The sequence below is a fragment of the Ovis canadensis genome, chromosome 3, assembly GCF_042477335.2.
Source record: "Ovis canadensis isolate MfBH-ARS-UI-01 breed Bighorn chromosome 3, ARS-UI_OviCan_v2, whole genome shotgun sequence".
NCBI classification, from domain to species: Eukaryota; Metazoa; Chordata; class Mammalia; order Artiodactyla; family Bovidae; genus Ovis; species Ovis canadensis.
In genome coordinates, this window is record NC_091247.1 from 214262422 (window position 1) to 214287658 (window position 25237).

The 25237-nt window shown below is 44.4% G+C and overlaps 1 protein-coding gene across 1 annotated transcript in view; it reads right to left on the bottom strand.

Moving 5' to 3' along the window:
- Positions 1-8902: 8902 nt before the first annotated feature.
- LOC138437854 (antigen WC1.1-like) overlaps positions 8903-25237 on the bottom strand; it is a 58782-nt gene continuing 42447 nt past the window's right edge. The window contains exons 9-21 of the mRNA XM_069585825.1: positions 23318-23626; positions 22910-23227; positions 18270-18362; positions 17778-18092; positions 16243-16557; positions 15855-15896; positions 15453-15767; positions 15168-15200; positions 14479-14616; positions 13956-14048; positions 13638-13685; positions 13027-13161; positions 8903-11609 (exon numbers count right to left, since the gene is read on the bottom strand). Of these exons, the coding sequence (XP_069441926.1) occupies positions 11479-11609; positions 13027-13161; positions 13638-13685; positions 13956-14048; positions 14479-14616; positions 15168-15200; positions 15453-15767; positions 15855-15896; positions 16243-16557; positions 17778-18092; positions 18270-18362; positions 22910-23227; positions 23318-23626 (2285 nt within the window). The 3' untranslated portion in view covers positions 8903-11478. The remainder of the gene's footprint in view (positions 11610-13026; positions 13162-13637; positions 13686-13955; positions 14049-14478; positions 14617-15167; positions 15201-15452; positions 15768-15854; positions 15897-16242; positions 16558-17777; positions 18093-18269; positions 18363-22909; positions 23228-23317; positions 23627-25237) is intronic.

Here is a 25237-nt window from a genome sequence, read left to right on the forward strand (position 1 = left end):
GGAGTAGGACCAGGATCTGCTCAGTCACTTAAGAGTCGATGATCTACTCCCCCTGGGACCCAGGGTCATCATTCCTTACCCAGTTATGGACTCCACAGCATCACCAGAATCCATGAGGCAGACACTTAGAACACAGGACATGCTTCCTGGGGTCCACTCACCCCTCCCACAGGATGACACAGGGATGCGTTTAGTGAACCAGGTACATACGGTCTTACCTCAGGATTGAGATCTCACAGATAAGACACTGTTAGGGGCTCCAGACTCTATAATAGGGATGGGTGGGCTGGAAAGGAGGGGCTAACTCAGGGCTAGTATAGGGTCCCCAGCACCCACTACCCCAGAGCTGGGAGTGCAGAGTCAACATGAACCAACTCACCCTCTGATGAAGGTATGTCTTCTCTGACACATAAGATAATCTCAGTGTCCAATCTCATCCAAGATTTGAAGGAGGAAAGCTTTAGGGAGGACACCAACCAACTTTGTCCACAATAAACTTGAGAGAGTGCAGTGCAGGGGTCAGGAGAACAGACTTAGGAGCCAGTCTGCCCTGTCGTGACCCAGAGCTCAGCCACACCCCACATGTGTGACCTTGTACAGGGTCCTGACACTCTCTGTGTACTGGCTTAGTGTGTAAAAGGAGAGTCATGTTTGTGCCTAGATGACAGAGTTTTGGTTAGAATTAAATGAGTTGGCATTAGTAAGAGATATAACCTTTAGTTATTAGTGGTACATAGTAGTGATAGAGAAGCAATATTAGGGTCCCTTTCTCCATCCCATCCCAGGACTCACAGAACTCTAGAACAGGAATTAAATTCTGTTATCTGGAGCCTTGGCTGGAGCTGTCAGAACTCTCCCAGAGTTTTGACGTGCTGTGATGGTGATTGGTGCCAGAGTTGTGAGTCTTCCACACATCACTCCTTCTCTCTGTCCCCCATTCTACTGCTCATGAACTTTGACCCTACCAACCATGAACCTCATGAATTAAGTCGTTTACTTGCTAATTTCACTTTATAAATGGACTTGGTAAAAGTTTTGTGTCTAATTCACCTCCTTATCCCCAAAGCCTGCTAATAAAAAATCCTAAATGATGTCTCTTGTATACCTGAATGAATGAATGTCAGCCAGGTATTTTACATAAATCATTTCAATCAAAAGAAATCTTTTGAGAAATAATTCAACTTGTTGTGAGGACTTAAGAGCACAATGCAAGTTGTGTCCATTTTTGTAATGATATTTCAATATGATTAAATGGTATAAGCTACATTTGGTTCACTTCAACACTTTGCTGCAATGAATGCAGCAAATTGCAATACCAGAAACAAGGCTAGCCCCACTCCAAGAGCAGTGCTGAGAGAGCCAGTTCTAAACACGTATAAAAAAGCTGCAAGTGTCTTTGTATATCTGAAGATAAAGAAGATAAACCACAGCACCCTGACAGGTGAAGGCCATGAAGCCTCCTGTTCTTGTCTTAATCAGATATATAGCCAAGTGGTCAGGATGTTTATGTATTTATCATTTAGCACATTTTCAATTCAAACCACACATAACTGTAACAGGAAGAAATTTTTTTTCTAAAAATTTTATTTTAACAGCTTCCATATTGAATTAGAAGTGCAGAAGCAAAGAGCAGGAAGAATCCTTTTCTTTAACTTAGACTGTTTACCTGGTCTTATGATAAATAATACAATCTGTAGCATTATTATTCCCAAATCACCACGAGAAAATAGAGGTTTCAGAGGTTCAGTAATCTCTTTGCCAGGAAAGTTAATAATTAAACCTGCTTGCTTGAGGAACATTTCCTCAGGACTAATCAGACAGAGTGACTAAAACACAAAATATATTAAAATTAAAATAGTGGTACACCGTTTAAAAGGAAATAATTCATTGAGTTGTTACACCAAAGCATTGGAGATCTGTGTCACCATCCATGTTCCTTGCATGGATGGATGGACCAGGGTTCATAAAGCCTCCTTTACCAAAGACTGCTTCATCACAAGGGCATAAAAGAAGGAGCAAAGTCATGAGCTGGTGATGTCCAGCCCATCATCTCTGTTCAGCCCTTTATGGTCTATAACCAGCAATATCAAACAAAAAGTATAGCTCTGGATTGGCCTCATTCATTCCTCCATAGTGCAGCATCAGATAACCAGAGACCAGAAACGATCAAAGCTACTAAATCAAAGACAATCAGATTCTAAGTGGAGAGCAAGCAAACCAAGGACACTTCCCCACTGCTGTTGGAAACAAAGAAGCCCTCCCACCCCAGACACCATCTGTGGGAGGAGAGAAAAGAAGATACCTCCTTAAATAGAGGAAAACCAGTCTCAGCATGGAGCTTGAACTAGAAATGACAAGACAATTATTACAGTGAACCCAAGCTAAGTTGAGGGATAAATTTTAAATGGGAGAGTCTTTGTTAATGTTATGGAAATTTCAATCCACACAAACACACCTTGCTAGTGCACAAGATGAAATCAGTTATAATAATAGAGAATATTACATTTATGTATATTTGAATTCTAGAGGACACATTTTTAAGCCTACTACAAAAAGAAAATTGATAAATCTTCTCTTGTTTTTAAATGCATAGAGTTTTCACCTCTGAGAATTCTTTCTAATTCCTCCAGCTCAAACTTACTGCTGCATCTATTTAACCTATATAAACTTTCTTGTATATACTATATGGTGTCCAAAGTGCAGGCTTCTGGAGAGCAAGTATTATGTCTTATTCTTCAGTGCCTCCTTAAGGTTAAGTAAAGGCACATAGAAAGAGGTTAACAAATATTAGCTAACTAAAGAAGTGAATTCATGGGCAAATGCTGAAAATCACCCTGCAGTTAGTGATACTGAGTGGAGAAGGGAGGTGGGGGACAGGGGAGATACAAATCTGACTAATCCCACTTGGCACAGACTGAGGTGGAGTAAGGAGTCAGAGACACACAAGCCAAAGGATAAAAAATAGGAAATGCCTTCAAGTCCCACTCGGGGAGAGTAGGATCACATTCAGTCTCTGCACAAAGCTGTACCTCAGAAGCTTCTCCAAGGTGAGAAAACCTGACAGCACTGCTCTCAGGAGTTCCACTGAAGGATGAGGATAGACAGTGATGCTCATCAAACAGCTGTATTTCTAGTCCTCTGTGACTCATTCTGGGCAATGAAACGTGGGTGGTGTCACCTCTGTCACCTCTGAATAGAGGCATGAAAAGCCCAAGTGTGATTCTCTAGTCTCTTTCTTTTCTGCCCCAGAAGCTGTATGTTCCAGAGGGTGCACATGGAAGAGTCACACTGACCACTAACAACTGTAGGTTGTGCTGAGTGTGTGTGTGTCTGTATATGAGTGTGTGTGTATGTGTGCATGTGTGTGTGTGTGTGTGTGTATGTGTGAGATTTGGGGGTCACTTTTTCCAGCAGCAGAGCAGAGTCTCTTCTGATGGATACAAAGGAGAAAGAAGACTTGAAAAGAAGACAGAATCTGTCACATGAAGCAGGTGCTTTCCTGGAGCTCCTCTTCCTTTTGTGTCTTCATCCCAAACTGCTCCCTCTGATCCCACCTTGCTTCCTCTGTTGGGCTTGGTTGTTTCTCAGTCACCATTTCTGATTGACCAACAACTAGATCTAAGTCCTGTATAAGAGCACCCGCCCCTGGTGCATCTCCTGTTCCCTTTACATCAGTCTGTGCTGACAGTCAGGCTGTTTCCCAAATTTGTCTCAGCATTTTGACCTTCATCCTTAAACAGCTCTCATTTCCTCTGAGTTGGTCAGTCCATCATCTCTGATCTTATTTTCACCTTCCACCAATCCTGTACTAATGAGAGGGTAGCATGTGCTTTCTAAGTCCCCTGTTTCTTTTTGATTTCCTGAAGAAATCTGATTGTGCATTTACTGCTGCATGTATATAATTAACTTCTTCCCCTTTCAGTTCAGTTTAGTTGATCAGTAGTGTCCAACTTTTTGTGACCCCGTGGCCTGCAGCACGCCAGGCTACCCGGTATCACCAACTCCTGGAGCTTGCTCAACTCATGGCCAGTGACTCGGTGATGCAATCCAAACAGCTCATCCTCTGTCGTCCCCTTCTCCTCCTGCCTTCAATCTTTCCCAGCATCAGGGTCTTTTCCAATGAGCCAGTTCTTTGCATCAGGTGGCTAAGGTATTGGAGTTTCAGCTTCAGCATCAGTCCTTCCAAAGAATACTCAGGACTGATTTCCTTCAGGATTGACTGGTTGGATCTGCTTGCAGTCCAAGTGATTCTCAAGATTCTTCTCCAACATCACAGTTGAAAAGCATCAATTTTTCAGTGCTAAACTTTCTTTATGGTCCTGTTCTCACATCCATACATGACTACTGGAAAAAACATAGCTTTGACTAGATGAACCTTTGTTGGCAAAGTAATGTCTCTGCTTTTTAATATGCTGTCTAGGTTGGTCATAACTTTTCTTCCAAGAAGCAAGTGTCTTTTAATTTCATGGCTGCAGTCACCATCTACAGTGATTGTTGAGCCCCAAAAAATAAAGTCTCCCACTGTTTCCATTGTTTCTCCATCTATTTGCCATGTAGTGATGTGACCAGATGTGGTGATCTTCATTTTTTGAATGCTGAGTTTAAAGCCCGCTTTTTCACTCTCCTCTTTCACTTTCATCAAGAGGCTCTTTAGTTCCTCTTCACTTTCTGCCACAAGGGTGGTGGCAGAGGTTATTGATATCTAAGGCTATTGATATTTCTCCCAGCAATCTTGATTGCAGCTTGTGGTTCATCCAACCCAGCATTTCACATGATGTATTCTGCATATAAATTAAATAAGCAGAGTGACAATAAACAGCCTTGATGTACTCCTTTCCCAATTTGGAACCAGTCCTTTGTTCCATGTCTGGTTTTAACTGTTGCTTCTTGACCTGCATACAGATTTCTCAGGAGGCAGGTAAGGTGGTCTGGTATTCCCATCTTTGAAGAATTTTCCACAGAAAGAATTCTTCACATTTGAGTAAGAAATAATTTTTGCTGATTTCCTTTTCCTCAACTCAAGAAAATGGCACATTCAAAACCTATATCCTTGTGAGCACAGCCCTAGGGCCTGCCTCGGAACGTGGGAGGAGTTAGTGCAAGGAGAGTTTGTGAAGGTGAGGCTTCATTACCTTCATGATTAATCCACCTCTGCTCAGAATTGATGTAATTACCAACTCCAGAGCTATTGAGTTCCTGCAGGTGGTCATTCTTAAACCACTTAAATCGAGGATTAGTGCCACTGGGATGGCACTCAGAGTTCAAAGGCTGGGTGGTTGCTCAGACTTGAACTCTATGACCTGATGCTCTATTGCACGTGGAGCTTTGATGCAGCTGAGTCCAGCCTGCATATCAGCCTAAGAACACTGGAAATATAGCAAGATGTGTTCCTCCTTTAACATCTCAAAATCTGTGAACAGATTCTCTTTTCCTTATCATTGACTCCTTCCCCATCTGGGCATGCTACCCAAGGCTCCTGCAGGCTGCAAGTATCTGCTGAGGCCCTGCCAAGGCCCAGGATTGGAGTGAGGCCTGTACCTGAGTATAAGTTCTGTATTTCCACTCTCTATAACTTAACAGATGCTGAAATAATATTTATTGAATGACTGAATTAGACCCCACTAGACATTCAAGAGAAATTATCTTAAATATAGAGAACTGTTGGCTGGTGCACGGTGATGACCCAGAGAGATGTTATGTGGAGGGAGGTGGGAGGGGGGTTCATGTTTGGGAACGCATGTGCACCCATGGCGGATTCATGTCAATGTATGGCAAAACCAATACAGTATTGTAAATTAAAATAAAGTAAAAATATATATATAGAGAGAGAACTGTTTTTGAGGACATCACTTAGCTAACTGACATTTTTGTTCTAAAGGCAAATGTTTTCAGCAATTAACAGGGCAAATTTTTATTTTCAAACAGAGGGAGCTTATCACCAACAGACATGTCACGACAAATGCTACAAATCTCTATCTCTAAGGATACACAAGACAAACCACAACATACTAACATGTGGCCTCTTATTAAGTCTTAATCAGACCCAATAGAGGATGGAGGAGACAAGGTATTCATATGATTTATCATTTGGCAGTTTTTCAATTAAAACCTCACAGCGATATCACAGGAAGAAAGTTTGCAATTAAAAGGTACAGCTGCACTGTCTGTATGACATAAGGAAGGAGATTAGCTGCAGAAAGAGTTCTTTTGTTTAAAAAAAAAAAAAGCAGACTAATTCATCTTTCACTTTGTGAAAGGAGAGTCCTCTGGGGCTGATCCTGAAGGATGCTGTAGAGACCAGGACAACACAACTGTTCTGCATAACGGTTATAACTGGCAGCTAATAACTTTGGATAATGGTGTGCTCTGACTTCTTTCTTTTTACTTTTTGTGACTCTACTACAGGTTTTTACATTTTTGTTGCCATGAGGCTCACGTATAACATCTTACAGACACAACAGTCTGATAAATTAATTTCAATCACATAAAAAAGCTATACCTTTTTATCCCCTTACACTTTCTGTTTTTGATGTCAGAATTTGCCTCTCTTTATATTGTATATCCACTAACAAAAAACTTTTCTTTATGGTTATTTTAATACTTCCTTTAGACTACAGTTAACCGGTTAGCACATTTAGAGTATTCTGAGTTGTATTATACTGCCGGAGCCAGTGTGAGGAACTCCGCCCATGGCAAAGGTCATGAGGAAGGAGGCTCAGCATATGCAAAGGCGGGATCGAGCCTCAGGAGACCCCCTATTCCTGAGCATCTACCCCCAAAACCAGAGTCTGCCTGCTTTACTGCTTCATGCTCTCACCTACACCTCTGACTTTACGGGGCGGGGGGTGGGGGTGCTGTCCCCCACCACCTCTCTCGGAGAAGGAGTTAACTTACAGCTCCAAGAGTGTTTCAACTTACAAACTCCTCTGAAAGTTCTGTAGCTTGCCTGACAGTTTCGTCCAGCCACATGTGATTGTTCACAGCCTCCCAACCGTGAGAGGCACGAGATCCTTTAAACTTTCTAACTACAGACTCTTTTGAGAAGTTAGAAAATTATTAGTATAGTATTAGTGGTGAAGGGTTTTCATTTGTTGGGCCAATATTTGCTGCCAAGTCTCCATATTCCCTGCCCTTACACACATAAATGAATATAACTAGCATAATGGAGAAATAGGTATTAACCTTTGATATTAATCATGTTAAACTTTAGGCTAACTAAATTCCTTTCTTAATTGTAACCCACTGCACCTTCACCCTATAGGAATGCAACTTTATCTGGCTCCTGGTTTAAGAAAATTCACCCCTGGAAGAATAAGCTTTCTGGTTGACTGACCATATTCAGAAAGAAAAGGCCATAAAATGTTAGTTCTCTTGGCCAGAAGATGATGTAAATCCCTTAAGACCTCTATATACATCTGCATAAAGCACCCGATTTTGATAAGGGTCAGGTCTGCTGACCCCTCGTGACTCTGTATTCATCCCTATGTATAACAAAAAGTATATAAGCGGACCTGAAAAATAAAGAAGCGGACCAGTTCCTGGAAAGCCTGGTTTCCCCCTTGTGGTCTTTTCTCCTTCTCTTCTTTTCTGGTTGAATTCCCATCTGGAGTGTGGAGGCTCGCCATGTGTACTTACTTGCCCCGGCTTCTAAACCCATGCGGGAGGGAGCCGAAGGTGGGGCACCCTCCACTATTCAAGCGGGTGCCGGTGGCCTACATAGATGGTGCAAACTCCTTGTCTTGGAGTTTTATTGGTTTTCCACATAAACCAAGTTATTCAGCCCCTTTTCTCCACTAATTTTCCTACTATACTATCCTTTTCTAATCTCTCTTTATAGCTGTAATTAAATAAGTTCTTTCCTAGGACGCTGACTCTGTCCCCTCTTTGAATTCCCTGGATCCACCAGGGCTGGACCCCGGCATTACACATTTACATTTACAAGTCCATTGTGTATTTTGTGGGCTTCCCTGATTGCTCAGTTGGTAAAGAAACCACCTGCAATGCAGGAGACCCTGGTTCATTTCCTGGGTCAGGAAAGATCCCCTGAAGAAGGGATAGGCTACCCACTCCAGCCTTCTTGGGCTTCCCTTGTGGCTCAGCTGGTAAAGAATCTGCCTGCAATGTGGGAGACCTGGGTTTGATCCCTGGCTTGGGAAGATCCCCTGGAGAAGGGAAAGTCTACCCGCTCCAGTATTCTGGCCTGGAAAATTGCATAGACAGTCCAGGGGGCCGCAGAGTTGGACACCACTGAGTGACTTTCACTGTATATTTTGTATATTAGAGTATTCTGAATTGGACTACATACTTACATCTACAAATCTGTTATATCTTCTTTCATATGATAATTAGTATCCTTCATTTACCTTGAAGAACTCCCTTTGGTAATCTTGTATGACAAACCTGTGTTGGTGAACTTCCTCAACTGTTGTTTGTTTGAGAAAGTCTTTATATCATCTTCATTTCTGAAAGACAGCTTCCCTGAGAAAAATATTCTTGGTTGGCAGGTTTTTACTTTCATCAGTTTGAATATATCATCCTATTCTCTCCTGGCCTGCCAGGTTTATTCTCATAAACCCAATGATATTCTTAAGGGAATTTCTTTTCTGTGAACATTTACTTTCCTTTTGATGCTTCTAAGATTCTCTCTTTGTCCTGATTACAGGAAATGTGTTCTGGAGAGAATAGTTTTGAATGAACTCCAGGGGTGACCTATTAGCTACATGATCTTGGATGTCTAAATCTGGTCCAATTTGGGACTTATCTGGTATTATTGCTTAAAGCACAATCTCTGTCTCTTCCTCCCTCTCTTCTCCTTCTGGGATTCCAATAATATGCGGGTTGTTTCTCTGAATGGTAACCCATAGTTCACACAGGTTCTTTTACATTTTTTCATTCATTTTTTTCTTCTTTGTCTTCTGGCTGCGTAATTTCAATTGTCGTCTACATTACGGATTCTTCTGCTGTTGCTGATGCTGTCTGTAGCATTTTTCATTTTGTTGCGTTTCATTCATTGTAATCTTAAGCGAAAGAATTTGTTTGTTTCCTTCTCCTTTTTTTGCCTCACTGTAGAGACTGAGGAATTTCCATTCCCAGACTAGGATCGATCCAGGCACAGCAGTGAAATGATAGAATCCTAACCACTAAACCATCAGCAAATTCCTTGTTGCTTCCTTTCTTATCATTTCTATCTCTCTAAAACAATCAATTTCCTTTGTGGAGCAACTCAGCCTGTGCACAACAACTACTGAGCCCGTGCTCTAGGACCTGCACACCGCAAACAGAAGCCTGCATGCTGCAACTACTGAAGCCTGAGCGCCTAAAGCCTGTGCTCCGCAACAAGAGAAGCCCCCACATAGAGAAGCTGCTGCCCACAAAGAAGAGTAGTGCCTGCTTGCCGCAACTAGAGAAAGCCCATGTGCAGCAACAAAGACCCAGCACAACCAAAAACAATAATAATAATGATAGGAAATATTTTTAATCTCATTTTGTTCACATATTCTTTTCCTGAACTTGATTGTTTATCTGTGTTTTTTGGAGTTCACTGAGCTTCTTGGTGGGTATACTTTATTTCTTTCATCATATGTCATTTATTTCATTACTTCCCAGTGGTGAATAGCTATGTGAGCTGCACTGTGAGAAGTCCTGGGCATCTTCCCACCCCCAGGCACAGCCTAGAACTACAAAGACCGCAAGTGTGAGCGTAGGTTGGAGCCCTGGACACCATGCAGGCCATCAAGCAGTAACTGGGTGGACTCAGCTCACAGCCAGGCCAGCACTCTCAGTTCTTATATTAGTTCAGCAGCTTCTCCATGTGTCCACAATGGAATGGGGGTGGGGGGAGACGTGTTGTGTAAAAATAGTATTTACTTGGCCACTCCTACATGACAGCTGTCCCTACCCTGAAGAATCACAGCAGGATCGCATTAACATTGTCAATAGTAACCAGTTTAAAGCAATCTTGAAACAATATGTTTTCAGAGAAGTCCACTAGTCTGAAATTCTTCCTTTAAGTTTTCAATCATATCAGACACCTCCATCCACATATTTGAAACATAAATACCCAAGTGTTCCTGATCTTCCCATCTACATCCCTTCTTCTGTATCCCCTCTGCCTAGGTCTCCACTTTCTTGCCCTGTTGTTCCACCTGGATGCAGGGTGTGGTGAGCACCAATTTGCCTTCCATCAACTTAGAAAGAGATATGAGCTGATATAATTCACTCAGAGGGACAGATTACTGGAGAGACAAGAAATAGCAACATCCTGAAGAAATAGCACAAAGGGATGGAAAGAAGGGATTAATAAGGATTTGATAACCAACTAGACATGGGAGAAGAGCAAAAAGGAACCTATATCTGCTTGAGAAATAAACAGATAAAGTAACCTAGGGAATGAGTAATGAAAAAGGGAGACGCAGTTACCTAGAGTTAGATTTTTAACTGGTCTGTGGAAATTTAGGCAGGATAAGGAAAGCTGTATCCATTCTCTCTTACCAGCCAATGTCCCACTTTGAATCTCACATCCAAATCTGGTTCTGAAGAATAGGTTAAAAACAAGTGATGTGACATCTCAGAGCAGAACATACAGGATTGGGTTTTTTTCCATGAGTTTCTGAAATGAAAATATCTCCTGCCATATCAATAAACAAGAAATGTCACAGCCATTAGCAATTTCTGGCCTTCAAATGTGAATGAGGGCTCCCAAAACTGTGATCGAGGGGATGCTGCCACCCCCTGCATGGTGATTGCTGAGGAGCTGGGGGATGCAATCAGCAGCCGTCTGCCGCTCCGTAAGGTGAACAGGGAACCAGGGTTGGCCCCAGATAGCTGAGCTGTATGTGGAAGGAATGAATCCAGTGAGTCCAGAGGCTTGCATCTTCCCAGAAGCAGAGTGCTAACTTCCTTAACTTGGTACCTGACCTTTGATGTTCAGTCTGCCTGCTGCCTTTGTTGCAGACTTGTATATAGGCTGACTTCCCCTCCTGCCTCCTTGGAGCAGTTTTCTCAGAGCTGCTGAGATGCTGTCTCCAGGGCCTGGAGTCCTAAACATCCCCACCAAATAAAATAACTCTATCAGATTCTGACTGTATTTTTTGGTCAACAAATTCATCTTGCTAGGAATGAGGATGTGAATGTAGACCAAGTTTAGATGCTTTTTCTAAGTAAGAGTGACCTGGAGCATCTGTGATCCCAGGCAAAGTCATGGCCTCATTAGCCTTTGAAGGAGGTGAGAAAAGAAGGCAGTACACCTTGTTTTCCTTTGAGGAAAATGGTGTTTGAGAACCAGACCAATCTTTAAAAGCATTTGATGTCGAACTTGCTAAATTAGCAACAGAGCAAAAAGTTACTTTATTCAGAATATTTCATTTTGAACAATGTCCATATAACACAATTACAGTAGGTCAGCATTACTGTATTAAAATACAGGCAATTAAAATATCTGAGAATTCATCTCCTATTTAATACAACATCATAGGAAAGTCACTGTGGATGTTCCTGGGGCACATCAATGTCATCATACCCAGGGTCGCCTTTGTCCCCCTGGAGCAGCCATGGGCTCTCTTCTCCTTCCGCAGGATCAGCTTCCTCTCCAAAGACGAACAGAGAAGAGCCTGAAATAGTAAAGAGAAGAATGATGAGAACTGAGACAAAGGGGACCAGACCGTGTTGTGGAAGTGAGTCAATTAAGTGGTGATGACAAAGCACCCCTGGGAGCCAGGTGTGGGCAGGCGGCTCAGGCTGTTTCGCATCAGTTCCAGTGAGGATGGATCCCGGCTGTCCTCTCAGATCCGGTTCATGTGGTCTCTGGGGCCTCAGTGCATGTGGAAACCCTGCATCACAGGAGACCTGTGCTCACACAGGAGCTCTGGGAAGACCTGCCTCCAGGCTACACAATCAGCAGGGAGATGCCCAAGAATGGTAACAACATACCAACGAATTTAATGTTCTCCTCTCACAACTGACAGACGTGAAATCACCATGAGAGGGAGAGTGGAGACAGGCAAATATGAGTTCCTCACTCACAGACCAGCTCTGCTCTTAGTTAACTCCTGTTCCCAAATGTCCACAAATAGTATCAAGGTACAACCACAGGACACCCCTTCCCAGGGACCACATAGGCCCTCAGATGGAGAAATGTTCTTTTCTAGAGAATGAGTGTCTTCTCTCTGCTACTGAAAAGTCTGGAGCAAATTAGACTTTAGCTGACCACAAACTCTGGTCTATGAACTGCCAACATGGCTTAATGTTAAGGCCACTGCATATCACAGATTTTGTACATTAGTGTGGACATATAAACAGAGCTCATCTTAAATTATCAGAATACTTCACAAATTCAACACTGCAGTACATTTTTAAAAAATCTCCGACTACCTTTCATGTATAAGACAGCACAGAAGAGTTATCAAAACACTTGTTCTATTGGATTTCATAAATATGCTCAAATAGTCAAGTTTTCTTTTCCTTTTGGCCACCGAACAATGCTTGTGGGATCTTAGTTGCTTGACTAGGGATTGAACTCGAGTCCTAGCAGTGAAAGTGCAGAGTCCTAACCACTGGATTGTCAGGAAATGCCTTAATCTGTAAATCTTAATGCAAGCATATCACACATACAGTGAAAATTTATGTTGCAGTATGGAGACATGAATGCCCAAAGGAGAATGATTCCTCACTGCCAAGGAGTGTGATAGCATTAAAGATAGCATATGGTTGAGACTGTCATGTCCAACTCTTTGTGACCCTATGGACTACAGCTTGCCAGACTCCTCTGTAAATGGGATTCTCCATACAAGAATACTGGAGTGGGTTGCCATTCCCTTCTCAGGAGATCTTCCCAACCAGGAGGGATCAAACCTGGGTTTCCTGCATTGCAGGCATATTCTTTACCATCTGAGACACCAGGGAAGCCCATCAAATTCATGGGATTACTGATGTTTTGAAATTCTAGAGAGGCTAGGCATGGACGAGCCCAAATTCACCATTTCCAGGACAGAGACTGAAGACTGCAGGAGAAGAGCTGACCCCACTCACCTGTCTGAGACCTCATCCCATCTTCCTTCTCTGGGGGCACTTCCTCTTCTCTCACCTGAGAGGCAGGAGGAGCCCCAGGCACTGGTACCTCTTCAGCATCATCATAACCCTCACCAGGGGCATCAGTCCTCTGATCTGAGGGCAGAGCAGGGGTCAGATGAAATCACGGTAAGTGGGTTCGTCTGGGAAATACCTAAGATCCCTTCTGACCCAGAGTTTCTGAGCCGCTAAACAGAGGCACCTTGTTTCAAAAGATTTCTTTTTCTCTAAGACCATGTTTCAGTTTGAAGTGTCCATAAGCCAAAACATGATTTTACACATCTTTCTCAAAGGAACTCTCATACCATTAAGCATTACTAAAGCATTTTGACAAATTGTGCTTTCCAGATGTTATTTTTAGAAACAATGTGTTTCTGTTATGATTCTGGACACAGAGAGCCCAGCTCCAAATGTGAGACATGACAGAACAGCCAGAGAAGGGGAAGGATGGACTCCATCTCAACAATGGATGCTACTGCTCCAACCAAGGAAACCTGTTTCCCTTGCCTCTCATCTCTATGACGGAAACTCTCCTCCCTAACACCCAGCTGAGGCAGGTCCATCTCTATTACCTGGAGCGGATCTGGAGTCCTTGTCGTCCTCACCATCTGACAGGTAGCCTAATGTGGAGACAAACATCACACAATGCACAGAATGACCCTCCCCACACCCAAGGGACCAGTGTTAAGGTTGAGAAAGAACAGGCCTGGCTCATGCAGTGTAGATGGAGGCTGGGGGCTCACAGGGCTCTGAGAGGCCATCCTACCACTTTGGAGGAGCTGCCTCTGTGAGACTGGGTCATGCATGGGGGCTGAGGATGCTGAGAAGATGAACACGGCCAATGAGAGGTGACAACCAGACGTCCTAGGAGGGCAGGCAGAGACACCCACCTGGAGTGTCCAGAAGACCCTCCTTCTGTGTCACAAGGTAATCGAGCTCTTCATACTCAGCTTCAGCAAGAGCACCTTCATAGCTTGAAAAGGCTGAGAGATGTCCCAGCAGGTCAGAGATGCTGCCCCAGACACCCTGGTCCAGCAGGCTGAGAGATCCCTCGGTAGGTCAGAGATGCCATCCCAGATACCCTGATCCAGCAGACAGTGCTCACACAGGGCTTGTCGGCACCTCAGGATAGCTTCCCACCCAGTGCACCTGTTGGCACCTTCTCCCCTCATCTGGCCCTGAATACAGCTCAGACCCAATTCTGTCTCATCTCACAGGAGAGGCTATGACTTATGAGAGCTCATATACCAGTCCTAAAAGCCTCTGTCTACTCAGCACTCAGAGCTCAGCACGGAGAACATGAAGTTCTGCAGACTCAGAACAGACACCTGGCCCAGGTTCCCCTCCTCACACCTGCCCCATCTCCAGCCTCCACACACTCTCCCTGGTCCCCAGTTCCCCCTTGCAGCCCACCTCTGCGCTCTGCTCTCCATCTGAGCAGCTGAGTCACCAGGATGATGAGGACAAGGAAGAGAAGGGCTCCCAGGATGAGGCAGAGGACCCCAGGCAGGGAGAAGATGCCAGGGAGAGGATTCGAAGCTGGTCTGGTCCCTAAGAACAGGAAAGAGGGTTGGAGGAGGTCCTGGGCAGAGAAACTCTCTGTGCCAGAATTTCCAGGAGCTCTGAACAATGGCGTCCCAGTCTCAGATACAAGTACACTAACAGTGATTCTCCAGGTCTCCTCCTCAGACAAGCCAACCTCACTTCAGCGTGTTGCCCCAAGGCAGAGCCAGGGATTGTCACTGAGCTGCCCTGCCAAAAAAGCCTCTGAGGACCCGGCTCATCCCCTCTCCTTAGGCTTCAGGAGACAGAGCATCAAACAGTCCCTGGGACCTGCACATCACTGATGAGGAGCAACACTCAGGGGCAGGTGGGAGAACCTTAAATTCTGCATCATGGGAACCAGACCCATTTGGACCCGGGCATGAGAACATTCTGACCCCAGGAACCAGGGTAGGGGAGTTCCCCAACGTAACGCCCTGGTTTCTCCCCAACAGCCAGAGGCTCCTCAGACTGTTTCCTCTCCTAAGCTGTCAGAGAGCCCACAGAACAGGTCCCCAGAATCTGAGTATTCTCCCCTGACCATAGATGGATCACAGTACCTGCTATAGCTGGGGGCAATGTTGTCCCTGCACCTAAAGAGAAAAAAAGGAGTTTGGATAAAGGGAATTGGCCAGAATGCAGGGCAGCCCTTTTTTCACTCTTGAGCCTGGAATCACTGCTCAGTCTCCATGACATCAGTGTTTGGTCTTCCTGGCTCCTCCGTCCTAGATCAGAGCCTCAGCACACGGGATGTCTGAACACAAACTCCCCACCACGCCCGGCCCAGCCCACTGCCCCCGTGATGCCCCAGCTCACCCAGGGTGGACCCCGAGCCCCTCGCTCACCAGAGCACCTCACACCAGCGTCCTCCTCGTGCTTGCAGTCGCTCTGCCCCCAGGGCTCCGCAGCACAGTCCCACAGGGAGGACTCCCGGCCCCCGCACCGCACCTCGTCCAGCCAGATGCTCCCATTTCCAGGGCCGAATGTCCCGGCCCGCACGGCTTCCAGGGCCTGGCCACAGCCCAGCTGCTGACACACCACCTCGGCCTCTGCCAGGCTCCAGGAGTCATCGCACACGGTGCCCCAGGAGCCGCTGTGCCAGACCTCCACCCGCCCTGAGCACTCGCTGTCTCCTCCCCTGAGCCGGAGCTTCTCTCTGTCTGAAAAGGCAGCAGCCCCTCCTGTGACTCCCCTGGTGGGAGGAAGGAGCCCCTGGGAGCCATGGGGAAGGGGTGGGGCTGATGTACCTGTGCAGGGGGCAGCACCTGGACAGCTCTTGGGTCTTCTTCCTGCAGAAGCAATGATGGGAAGCTCTGGATCAGGGATGGCTGGGGGAGGTCTTGTCCCCAAACATGAGTATCTAAGGTTTTTGGTCACAGTCAAATGACAAGACCACAGAAGCTTCATCATCTACTTGGCTGAGAGGGTCACTGTATCTTATCAGCAGCTGAAATTACTTTATCTAATTAGTAGTTTACCATAACAACAGCAAACAAACAGACACAGAAACAAATACAAATCACACGTACATTTTGTAGATTCAACCAAAACCCATCAATTAGACTTGAAAATATTAAATCATACTAACGACATCCTACATGGTTAGGAGTGACACAGAAGCAGACAGTAAATCACCTGCACACGAGATATAGGCTTCCTCCTTGGGAGAGCATGAGTTGTAATTCCAAGGGTCAGAAGGACACTGCCACAGAGAGTGGTCAGTTCTCTGGCACTGGATTCCATCTACCCAATGGGGTCTAGAACCTTCCCTGAGACCAACAGAGGTGTTGAGACTTCCGCTGTCCCCACAGCCAAGCTGACTGCAGATGATGGACACAGTGACATCATCCATGGGGTTGTGGCAGACACTGCCCCAGGTCCCGTTGTAGAAAACTTCCAGCCACCCAGTGCACTCCTGGTCCTCACTCACCATCCTGAGGGCCAGGAACTCTGAGATTGAAAGGGAGGAGACAGGACACAGTGAGCATTCCACTCAGTGCTCTGGGTTTTCCTCTCTCCCAGAAATAGTGACCATACACCCCTGACCCAGCGGAGGAGATGCCCACTGGGTGACAAGACTGACTTTTGCCTCTCTTTCACCTGATTTTGTCCATTATTGTCTTTACATCTATTTCTACCACAACAATATAGATATGAACAAGGAGGAAGACCAAACAGGGCAGCTGCAGTGATGGGAGCTGAATCCTGATTCCTGACAAAACTTCTAAAAGAACATGTGAAAGGAATGTGATGTGGACAGTGAGGTGGTTGACAGAATAATCCACAGAGATATCCACAGCCTAATCCCCGAACCTGTGACAGTTACCTTACATTTCAAAGGAGATTTTACAGATGTGATTAATAAGGACCTTGGGATGGAGTGATAAATCTCAAATATTGTGGATTAATCATGTGAGCCCAGCCTAACACATCTTTAAACCCGCTATGCTGAGAAATGCACCATCTTTCCCAGCTTCAGTCAAAGGGAAATGTGAGCGAGGGAGAATGGTTGCAAGAGGCACTGTTGTTGAAAAAGAATAAAGAGGGCTCTGAGCCAAGAAATGAGGCCACACAGGAAACCAGAAAAAGCTGGGAAAGAGTCCTGCCCAGAGACTCCAGGAAGAACGCAGCCCTGTGGACACTGGGATGTTGGCCCATGGAGACTCTCTTCAGACTCCTAGAAAACAGAACTGTAAGGGGAAAATATGAGTTTTCACTATGCCAGGCTCCTCTGTCTATAGGATTCTCAGGCGAGAATCCTGGAATGGGTTGTCATGCCCTCCTCCAGGGGATCTTCCTAACCCAGGGACTGAACCCACATCTTTTACGTCTCCTGCAATGGCAGGCAGGTTCTTTACCACGAGCACAACCTGGGAAGCCTAGGATTTCCAGGTGTTACTTCCACAGATAACTGCAGAGTGAGCCATGCTTTCAAGTGTTAACTGTAAGAAACAGCTCTGTCAGGAAACACTACTGAGAAGAAAGGACCAGAATCTCAGCTGATGCAGGAGGAAATGAAAGCACCTGGTCTTCACATCTGCTGGAAAGACAGGCTACAAGGGAGGAAGCCTCCTTCTCTGGTCCTTTCAGCATCTCTCCCTCAGGGCTCAGACCCCCGTCCTCCAGGGCCCCACCCCTCCCCCAGCCTGTGGACAGTGTGCAGTGCTGACCTGAGCAGATGACCCCCGCGTCCTCCTTGTGTCTGCAGTCGTGCCGCCCCCAGCCCCGGGAAGGGCACCTCCACACGTGGGACTCCTTTCCTGTGCAGTTCAGGTCGTCCAGCCAGATGGGCCCTGATCCCGCCCCAAAGTGAGCTGACCTCGTGGCATTGAGGGCTTCTCCACAGCCCAGCTGCCTGCACACCACGCGGGCATCGTCCAGGTCCCAGCCGTCATCACAGATGGTGCCCCAGGAGCCCTGGTCAAGGATCTCCACTCTCCCGGTGCAGAGACCTCCTCCGTCCACCAGGCGGAGCTGCCTGCTGTCTGAGGGGAGAGAAATGGGACAATGGGGTGGTGACCTTAGGGGTTGACGGTGTTCTTGATTGGAGAATCCCAGGGACGGGGGAGTCTGGTGGGCTGCCGTCTATGGGGTCGCACAGAGTCGGACACGACTGAAGTGGCTTAGCAGCAGTAGCATCTTTTGTTCTGTGGGACTCTCACCTAAGCAGTAGGGGGCGCTCTCCTCTGAGGCCGCAGAGCCTGCTGGTTCAGACATGGAGTCGTTGCACTGGCGCAGCACCTGGCTCTGGTTTCCTGCAGAAACAGCAATGATCAGGGGTCTGGTTGGGTTGAAGAACACAAAACTGAATTAAATAAATAATAATCTAGTGATGGAGTTTGAGATGAAAGCTGTAACAGCAGTGAAGTTATTATAGAGTTCAGTTTCTCCATGGAGAGGTCTGCTTCTGACAGTGCCACAATTTTTGTTTAAGCCAAGCTTTACACTGAGAACGAGTTAAATAGTGCGTTCTATACCTAAATCTATATCTAAATAGAAGAAGCAAAACAAAATCTTTTCTGAAAGATTTCTAAAAGTTTTTATCTTCTGTGTCTGTCACTAAAAGAAGAAAAAAGCTCATATAAAAGAGATCGAAAGGAAAACCAAAAGGAAAAAAAAGACATTCCCCAAAATTTCCCCAAATATTCAACTATTAGAGTTACCTGATAGAGAATTTAAATATCCCTGATTAAAGCACTCTTAAGATTAATTGACAAGATGTGTTTCTTGGCAGAGAAATTTTAACAAAAAAGAAATAAAAGTTCAAGAGCTAAAAAACTTAATATTTGAATTTAAGAACTAAAGACTGAATGTATAAGCACGTTAGAGCAGCATAAGGCAGTTCTTAAAACTGAAGATCAAGGACAAACATTCTATTAGGTTGGTGCAAACATCACTGCGGTTTCAGACCACGAATTTTAAATCATTATAATTAGGCTCAGACATATCTTTATTAATCAAATTAGGAACCATTACAATCAACACATTTTTGCCAATGAGAAATTACTTTGTTTTTTCCTATAGTGTAAAGCTGTGCTTTGGGATTTGATGAAATCTTGGGAAGTCTTTCCTGCCTCCTGTTGGTTGTGGAAGCATTTTCTCTGCAAAAAGTTGTCGAGATGCTTGAAGAAGTGGTGTTCAGTTGACAAGAGGTCAGGTGAACATGGCAGATGAGGCAAAACTTCATGGCCCAACTCGTTACACTTTTGAAGCGTTGCTGTGTGATGTGTGGCCAGGCGTTGCCATGGAGAAGAATTGGCTCCTTTCTGTTGACCAGCGCCGACTGCAGGTGTTGCAGTTTCTAGTGCGTCTCAGTGATTTGCTGAGCATACTTCCCAGATGTAATGGTTTTGCTGGGATTCAGAAAGCTGTAGTGGATCAGACTGGCAGCAAGTTTGGCCTTGGGAAGTGCTTTGCAGCTTCTTCTCAGTCCCACCACTGAGCTGGTCATCACCAGTTGTTGTATAAAATCCACTTTTCATCACAGGTCACAATTCAATCAAGAAATGGTTCATTGTTGTTGTGTAAAATAAGAGAAAATGATGCTTCAAAATGACAAGTTTTTTGATTTGTGGTCAGCTCATGAGGCACCCACCTATCAAAATTTTTCACCTTTCAACATTTGCTTCAAAGGCCAAACGACCGTAGAAAGGTCAACATTCAGTTCTTAGGCAACTTCTCATGTAATTGTAAGAGGATCAGCTGTGATGATTGCTCTAATTGGTTGTTGTCAACTTCCAATGGCAGGCCATTGCATTCCTCATCTTCAAAGTTCTCATCTCCTCTGCAAAACTTCTTTTTTAAAAAAGTTTATTTATTATTTATTTGCTTTCGGCTTTGCAGGGTCTTTGCTGCTGCTTAGGCTTTCCTCTAGTTGCGGCGAGTGGAGACTAGTCTTTGTTACAGTGCGCAGGCTTTTCATTGTGGTGGTTCTCATGTTATGCAGAACAAGCTCTAGGGCTTCTGGGCTTCCGTAGTTGTGGTTCCCAGGCTCTAGAGCACAGGCTCAATATTTGTGGTGCACAGGCTTAGCTGCTCTGCAGCACGTGGCATCTTCCTGGACTAGGGATTGAACCTGTGTCTCCCGCATTGGCAGGCGGATTCTTTACCAGAGTCACTAGGGAAGCCCTGCAAAACTTCTTGAACAGCCACTGCACTATATGTTCAGTAGCAGTTCCTGGGCCAAATGCATTGTTGATGTTGCAAGTTGCCTCTGCTGCTTTACGACCCATTTTGAACTCGAATAAGAAAATGACTTGAAATTGCTTTGTGTCTAACATCATGTCTGTAGTCTAAAATACATATAAAATAAGCAGCAAGTAATAAACCATTAGCAAAATAAAAGCAAGAAATACACATTAAATGATGTGTAACATAACCACATTTATTTAAAAATACATTCCAATATCAAATGACAACAACAACAAAAATATTCAACAATGCAAAAACCACAATTACTTTTGCACCAGCCTAACTGCAGGTCACATGGTAAGTGTCCTGGTTAGAGTGCTGTGTAACAAATTTCCCCCCAAAATTTAGCCACTGGAGGAGAAAATATATACTTCATTTTGCTTGAGACTTCCTGAGTCATCAATTTGGGAAAGACTCAACAGTTCTGTCTTGAGGTCTTTCAGCGCTTGCACTTAGATATCATCTGGGGCTGCAATCAGCTGAGAACTTGACTGAACCTGTGGTTACATAAGGAAATTCCCCCATAGTATTTCAGTGGTAAAGGGACATCATGACAGCAACCTAATCCAGAAAGATTTTATATGTTCAGAGAGAAATGAGACAGAATGAACCAAAAACTAGCATTGAGGGATTCCAGTTAAAGGTCATCTGGAAATGTTTATATTATTCTTCTAGCATTTCAGTGAGTCTAAAATTACATCAAATTTTTTTTTAAAATGTTAAAAGGTGAAAACAAGTCAGAGACAATTCATTCCTAGGACATCTTCCATAAAAGAAACACTAATAACATTTAAAAATAAATAAAATGCTTAGGAAAAATGTAGAAGAAGGTGGACAAAACTTCTGAGAGAAATTCAAGACCTAGCTGGATGGAGGGATGTATTATGTCACTGGCTTCCCAGAAGGCTCAGTAGTAAAGAATCTGCCTGCCAGTGCAGAAGTGGGTTCAATATCTGGGTCAGGAAGAAGCCCTGGAGGAGGGCATGGCAACCCACTCCAGTATTCTTGCCTGGGAAATCCCATGGACAAAGGAGCCTGGCAGACTGCAGTCCATGGGTCTCAAACCAGCTGGACACAACTTTGTGACTAAACAACAATAAAAATTATGTCAATGAATTGAGAGAACCAAAATTGTCAGTCAGTCATTCTCAAATTTCTGTGTAGAATAAATCTAATCTTAATCAAAATACCCTTACGCTAATTTTTAAGGGAGTGTGAAAAATAACAAGCAGATTCCAAAATTTAGACAAAATACAAAACACCAAGAATGTTGATGTATGGCAAAACCAATACAGTATTGTAAAATAAAATAAAGTAAAATATAAAAAAAATTTAAAAAAAATAAAACTCATTATTACACACAAAAATAAAATAAAAGACTATCCTCAATGATTTAAAAAAAAAAAAAACACCAAGAATGACCAACACAGTCGGTAAGAAAAGGAACAAAGTTAAAGGAGTTAATATAAAGTAACCCCTGTAAATTAAAATTATCTAGACTTATTATAAAGTTATAGTAATTAAGAAAATGAAGTATTGGTGCAAAGATAGACAAATGATACAGTAGAACAGAATACAGAGTATTAAAAAGGACTCAGACATATGTGCTCTTCTGCTTAAGATAAAGGTAGCACTGCAGTGGGGGAAAAGTCTTTTCAGAAGAAGATTCTGAGTGAACTGGATGTCCATGTGAAACATGACTTATCTTACACAGATATCAATCCCAGAAGGAACGTACAACTACATGCAAGAGAAAAAGAAACTTTTGTAAGATACTCTAAGAGAATATTTTCATGATCTTAGAGTAGGGAAAGTTCTTTTCAAAGGGATATAAGAAGTATTAAATATACAGGGAAAAGTTGGTAAGTTATATTAATATTTCCTTCAAGTTAAAAACTTGCTTCATCAAAGGATACTGTACCATTAGGAAAACGAAAAGAAAAGACCAAATGTTAAGCACACAAAATAAGTAACATATATTTGCGCCCAAAGTCATTGTCATGCTACATTCTAGCATCATATTTATAATAGTCAAGAGCAGGAAACAACTCAAATCTCTAACATCAGTTGAATGGATCAATGGCCATGTTATCAATAAAAGCAATATTCTACAGTAATAAAAATGAATAAAGTACTGCTATAAACAACATCAAGAGTGAATCCTAAACATAATGTTGAGTCGAAGAAGTCACACACAAAAGAAAACACACTGCATGATTTTATATAAAGTTCAAAAACCAATAAAACACTCTGCAGTGGTAGAAGTTGATAAGCAGTTTTCCCCGGAGAGGAGGGAGGCCACAGTTATTGGAGGCAACAGTGACTTTTGGTGCTGGGAATGTTCTCTTTGCTGCTCTGGGTACATGACAGAAGTCTACACATATTGCTTATACGCTGTTTTCTATGATCATATGTCAATAACAATGTTGCTTTAAAATATATTACTCCCCTTCCCACTTCTTCCCCTAATCTGAAAAAAGAGTGAACAATAAGAAGCATCATATTTCATCATGAAATATCTTCCAAAGCCAGTTTTCCCTCACTCTCTGCTCTTCGGGACATTTCACTCCAGGAGCATCCTGAGTACCAGTAGCCCTTCCCTCTCTCTTACCTGAGCAGACCACAGAGGCTGTGTTGCCATGGGAACAGTCAGGACCACCCAAGGCAGTCACAGGGCAACTCCACAGGAAGGACTCTGCCCCTGAGCAGTGAAATCGGACTGTTGAGATCTGGTCACCTCTCTCCACCAAGTGTGGTCCTCTGGGGGTGGAGATGGCAACTCCACAGCCAAACTGACGACAGACAACATTGGCATTGGCCAGCGTCCAGTGGGAGGCACAGAGAGCTCTCCACTGTCCAGAAATATTCATCTCCACCTGCCCCTCACACTGAGAGGAGCCATTCGTCATGAGTCGCACTTCTGAGTATGCTGGTAGAAGAAGACAGAAATTCAGAAAAATCTCATGATTTCTCACCTGAACAAAGTGTGCAGGGAGGTTAGTCCTGACCTGCATCTCACCTGAACAAATAACCTGAGCAGCTCCACTGTGGTGACAAGTGCCCCCTGGACAGGGCACTCTGGGGCACCACCAGAGCTTACGTTCCTCCCCCTCACACCTGAACTCTTCAGCCCAGACCAGGCCATCAGACTCTCTGAAGAGCTCGTGTCCCAGAACAGACACAGCCTTGCCGCACCCCAGCTCTGCACAGATGACCTGGGCAGTGTGGAGTGTGAAGTTCCCATCAGACACTGGGGTCCATTCTTCTCCAGGACGTACTTCTACCCGTCCTGAGCAGGGTCCATTGTCTCCAACCAGATGCACAAATCCTAAGAATACAACAACAAGTAATCCGGTGAGTGCCCATAGTCCTGGTTTGGCAGATGGAAACAATGTCACAGGCAATAATGTGAAAATTTTTCTTTTTCAGGAATGCTGCCTGGAGAGAGATTTGGACACTTATTCTCAGAATTTCATGAGCAAGTATTTTCATGAGCAAGTTTCTGAAAAGAAACCCTGAAGGATTTTCAGGGTCAGTTTGAAATGGCTGATTTCCAAAAACATGCATTTTGAGGTTAATTAGGAATTTTAATCAGAGAAGTCAATGGCACCCCACTCCAGTACTCTTGCCTGGAAAATCCCATGGATGCAGGAGCCTGGTAGGCTGCAGTCCATGGGATCATGAAAAGTCGGACACAATGGAGCGACTTCACTTTCACTTTTCACTTTCATGCATTGGAAAAGAAAATGGCGACCCACTCCAAAGTTCTTGCCTGGAGAATCCCAGGGACTGGGGAGGCTGGTGGGCTGCTATCTGTGGGGTCACACAGAGTCGGACATGACTGAAGCGACTTAGCAGCAGCAGCGGCAGCAGCAGCAGGAATTTGAATTCCTCATCTGGAGACCTGGAAACTACAGAGCCCAAGGATACTGCTCTGTAGTAGGCACCAGACTCAGGTTCAGAGCTGAAGTAACCAGAGTGAAGTAGATCCATGGGCCGCAAAGGTTACAGGATTAAGAGCCACCCAAGGTTAAAAGGCCATCCTGAGATTTCTGAGGCCAGAATACTGGCCAGTTTTCTCTCAGGAACCAATACTCAAGTCACTGAAGATGAGGAAAATCATGCGGGCTGGATCTGTGAGTGCTCGCTGAGAGTAGACAGACTTCTGGCTAACAGGAGGAAAGCTAGACATTATAACAAGCTTTCACATATGTTTATCATAATTTTTCATGGTAAAAAATTCCAAGAATTTCTTAGGTGACCTGATTTTGGAAAGTTATCCAGAGATCAGTTTGGATAGGAAGAAAGCTCAGAGTCATAGGAGAAGGAGCTGGTCATAGCCATCTTTCTTGAAAGCTTAGAATTTATCAAAGAACCTGGGAGAGAGTGAGTTCTCAGTGGGAGCATGCAAAACAGCTGAGGTTTTTGATTACTTCATACTAGACATGTGAACTTCAGGAAACGCTAAAAAGTGAAGATAAGTTAAAGTATTTCAATCCTGTCTATATGCTAACTGTTTGTTCCTTTCCTATTTGGATTCTTGAGAAAGAGCTGCTATGCGGTAAAGAACGAGAGGAAGAGGAAGAGAGCAGAGGGCAAATAGTGAAGTGAAGGGAAGGTCACTCAGTCATGTCTGACTCTCTGCGACCCCATGGACTACACAGGCCATGGAGTTCTCCAGGTCAGAATACTGGAGTGGGCAGCCTTTCCCTTCTCCAGGGGATCTTCCCAACCCAGGGATCGAACCCAGGTATCCTGCATTGCAGGCAGATTCTTTACCAACTGAGCTACAAGGGAAGCCCGAGAATACTGGAGTGGATAGCCTATCCCTTCTCCAGTGTATCTTCCCAATCCCGGGGTCTAACTGGGGTCTCCTGCACTGGAGGTGGATTCTTTGCCAACTGAGCTATGAGGGAAGCCCAGAGAGCAAATAAGCCAC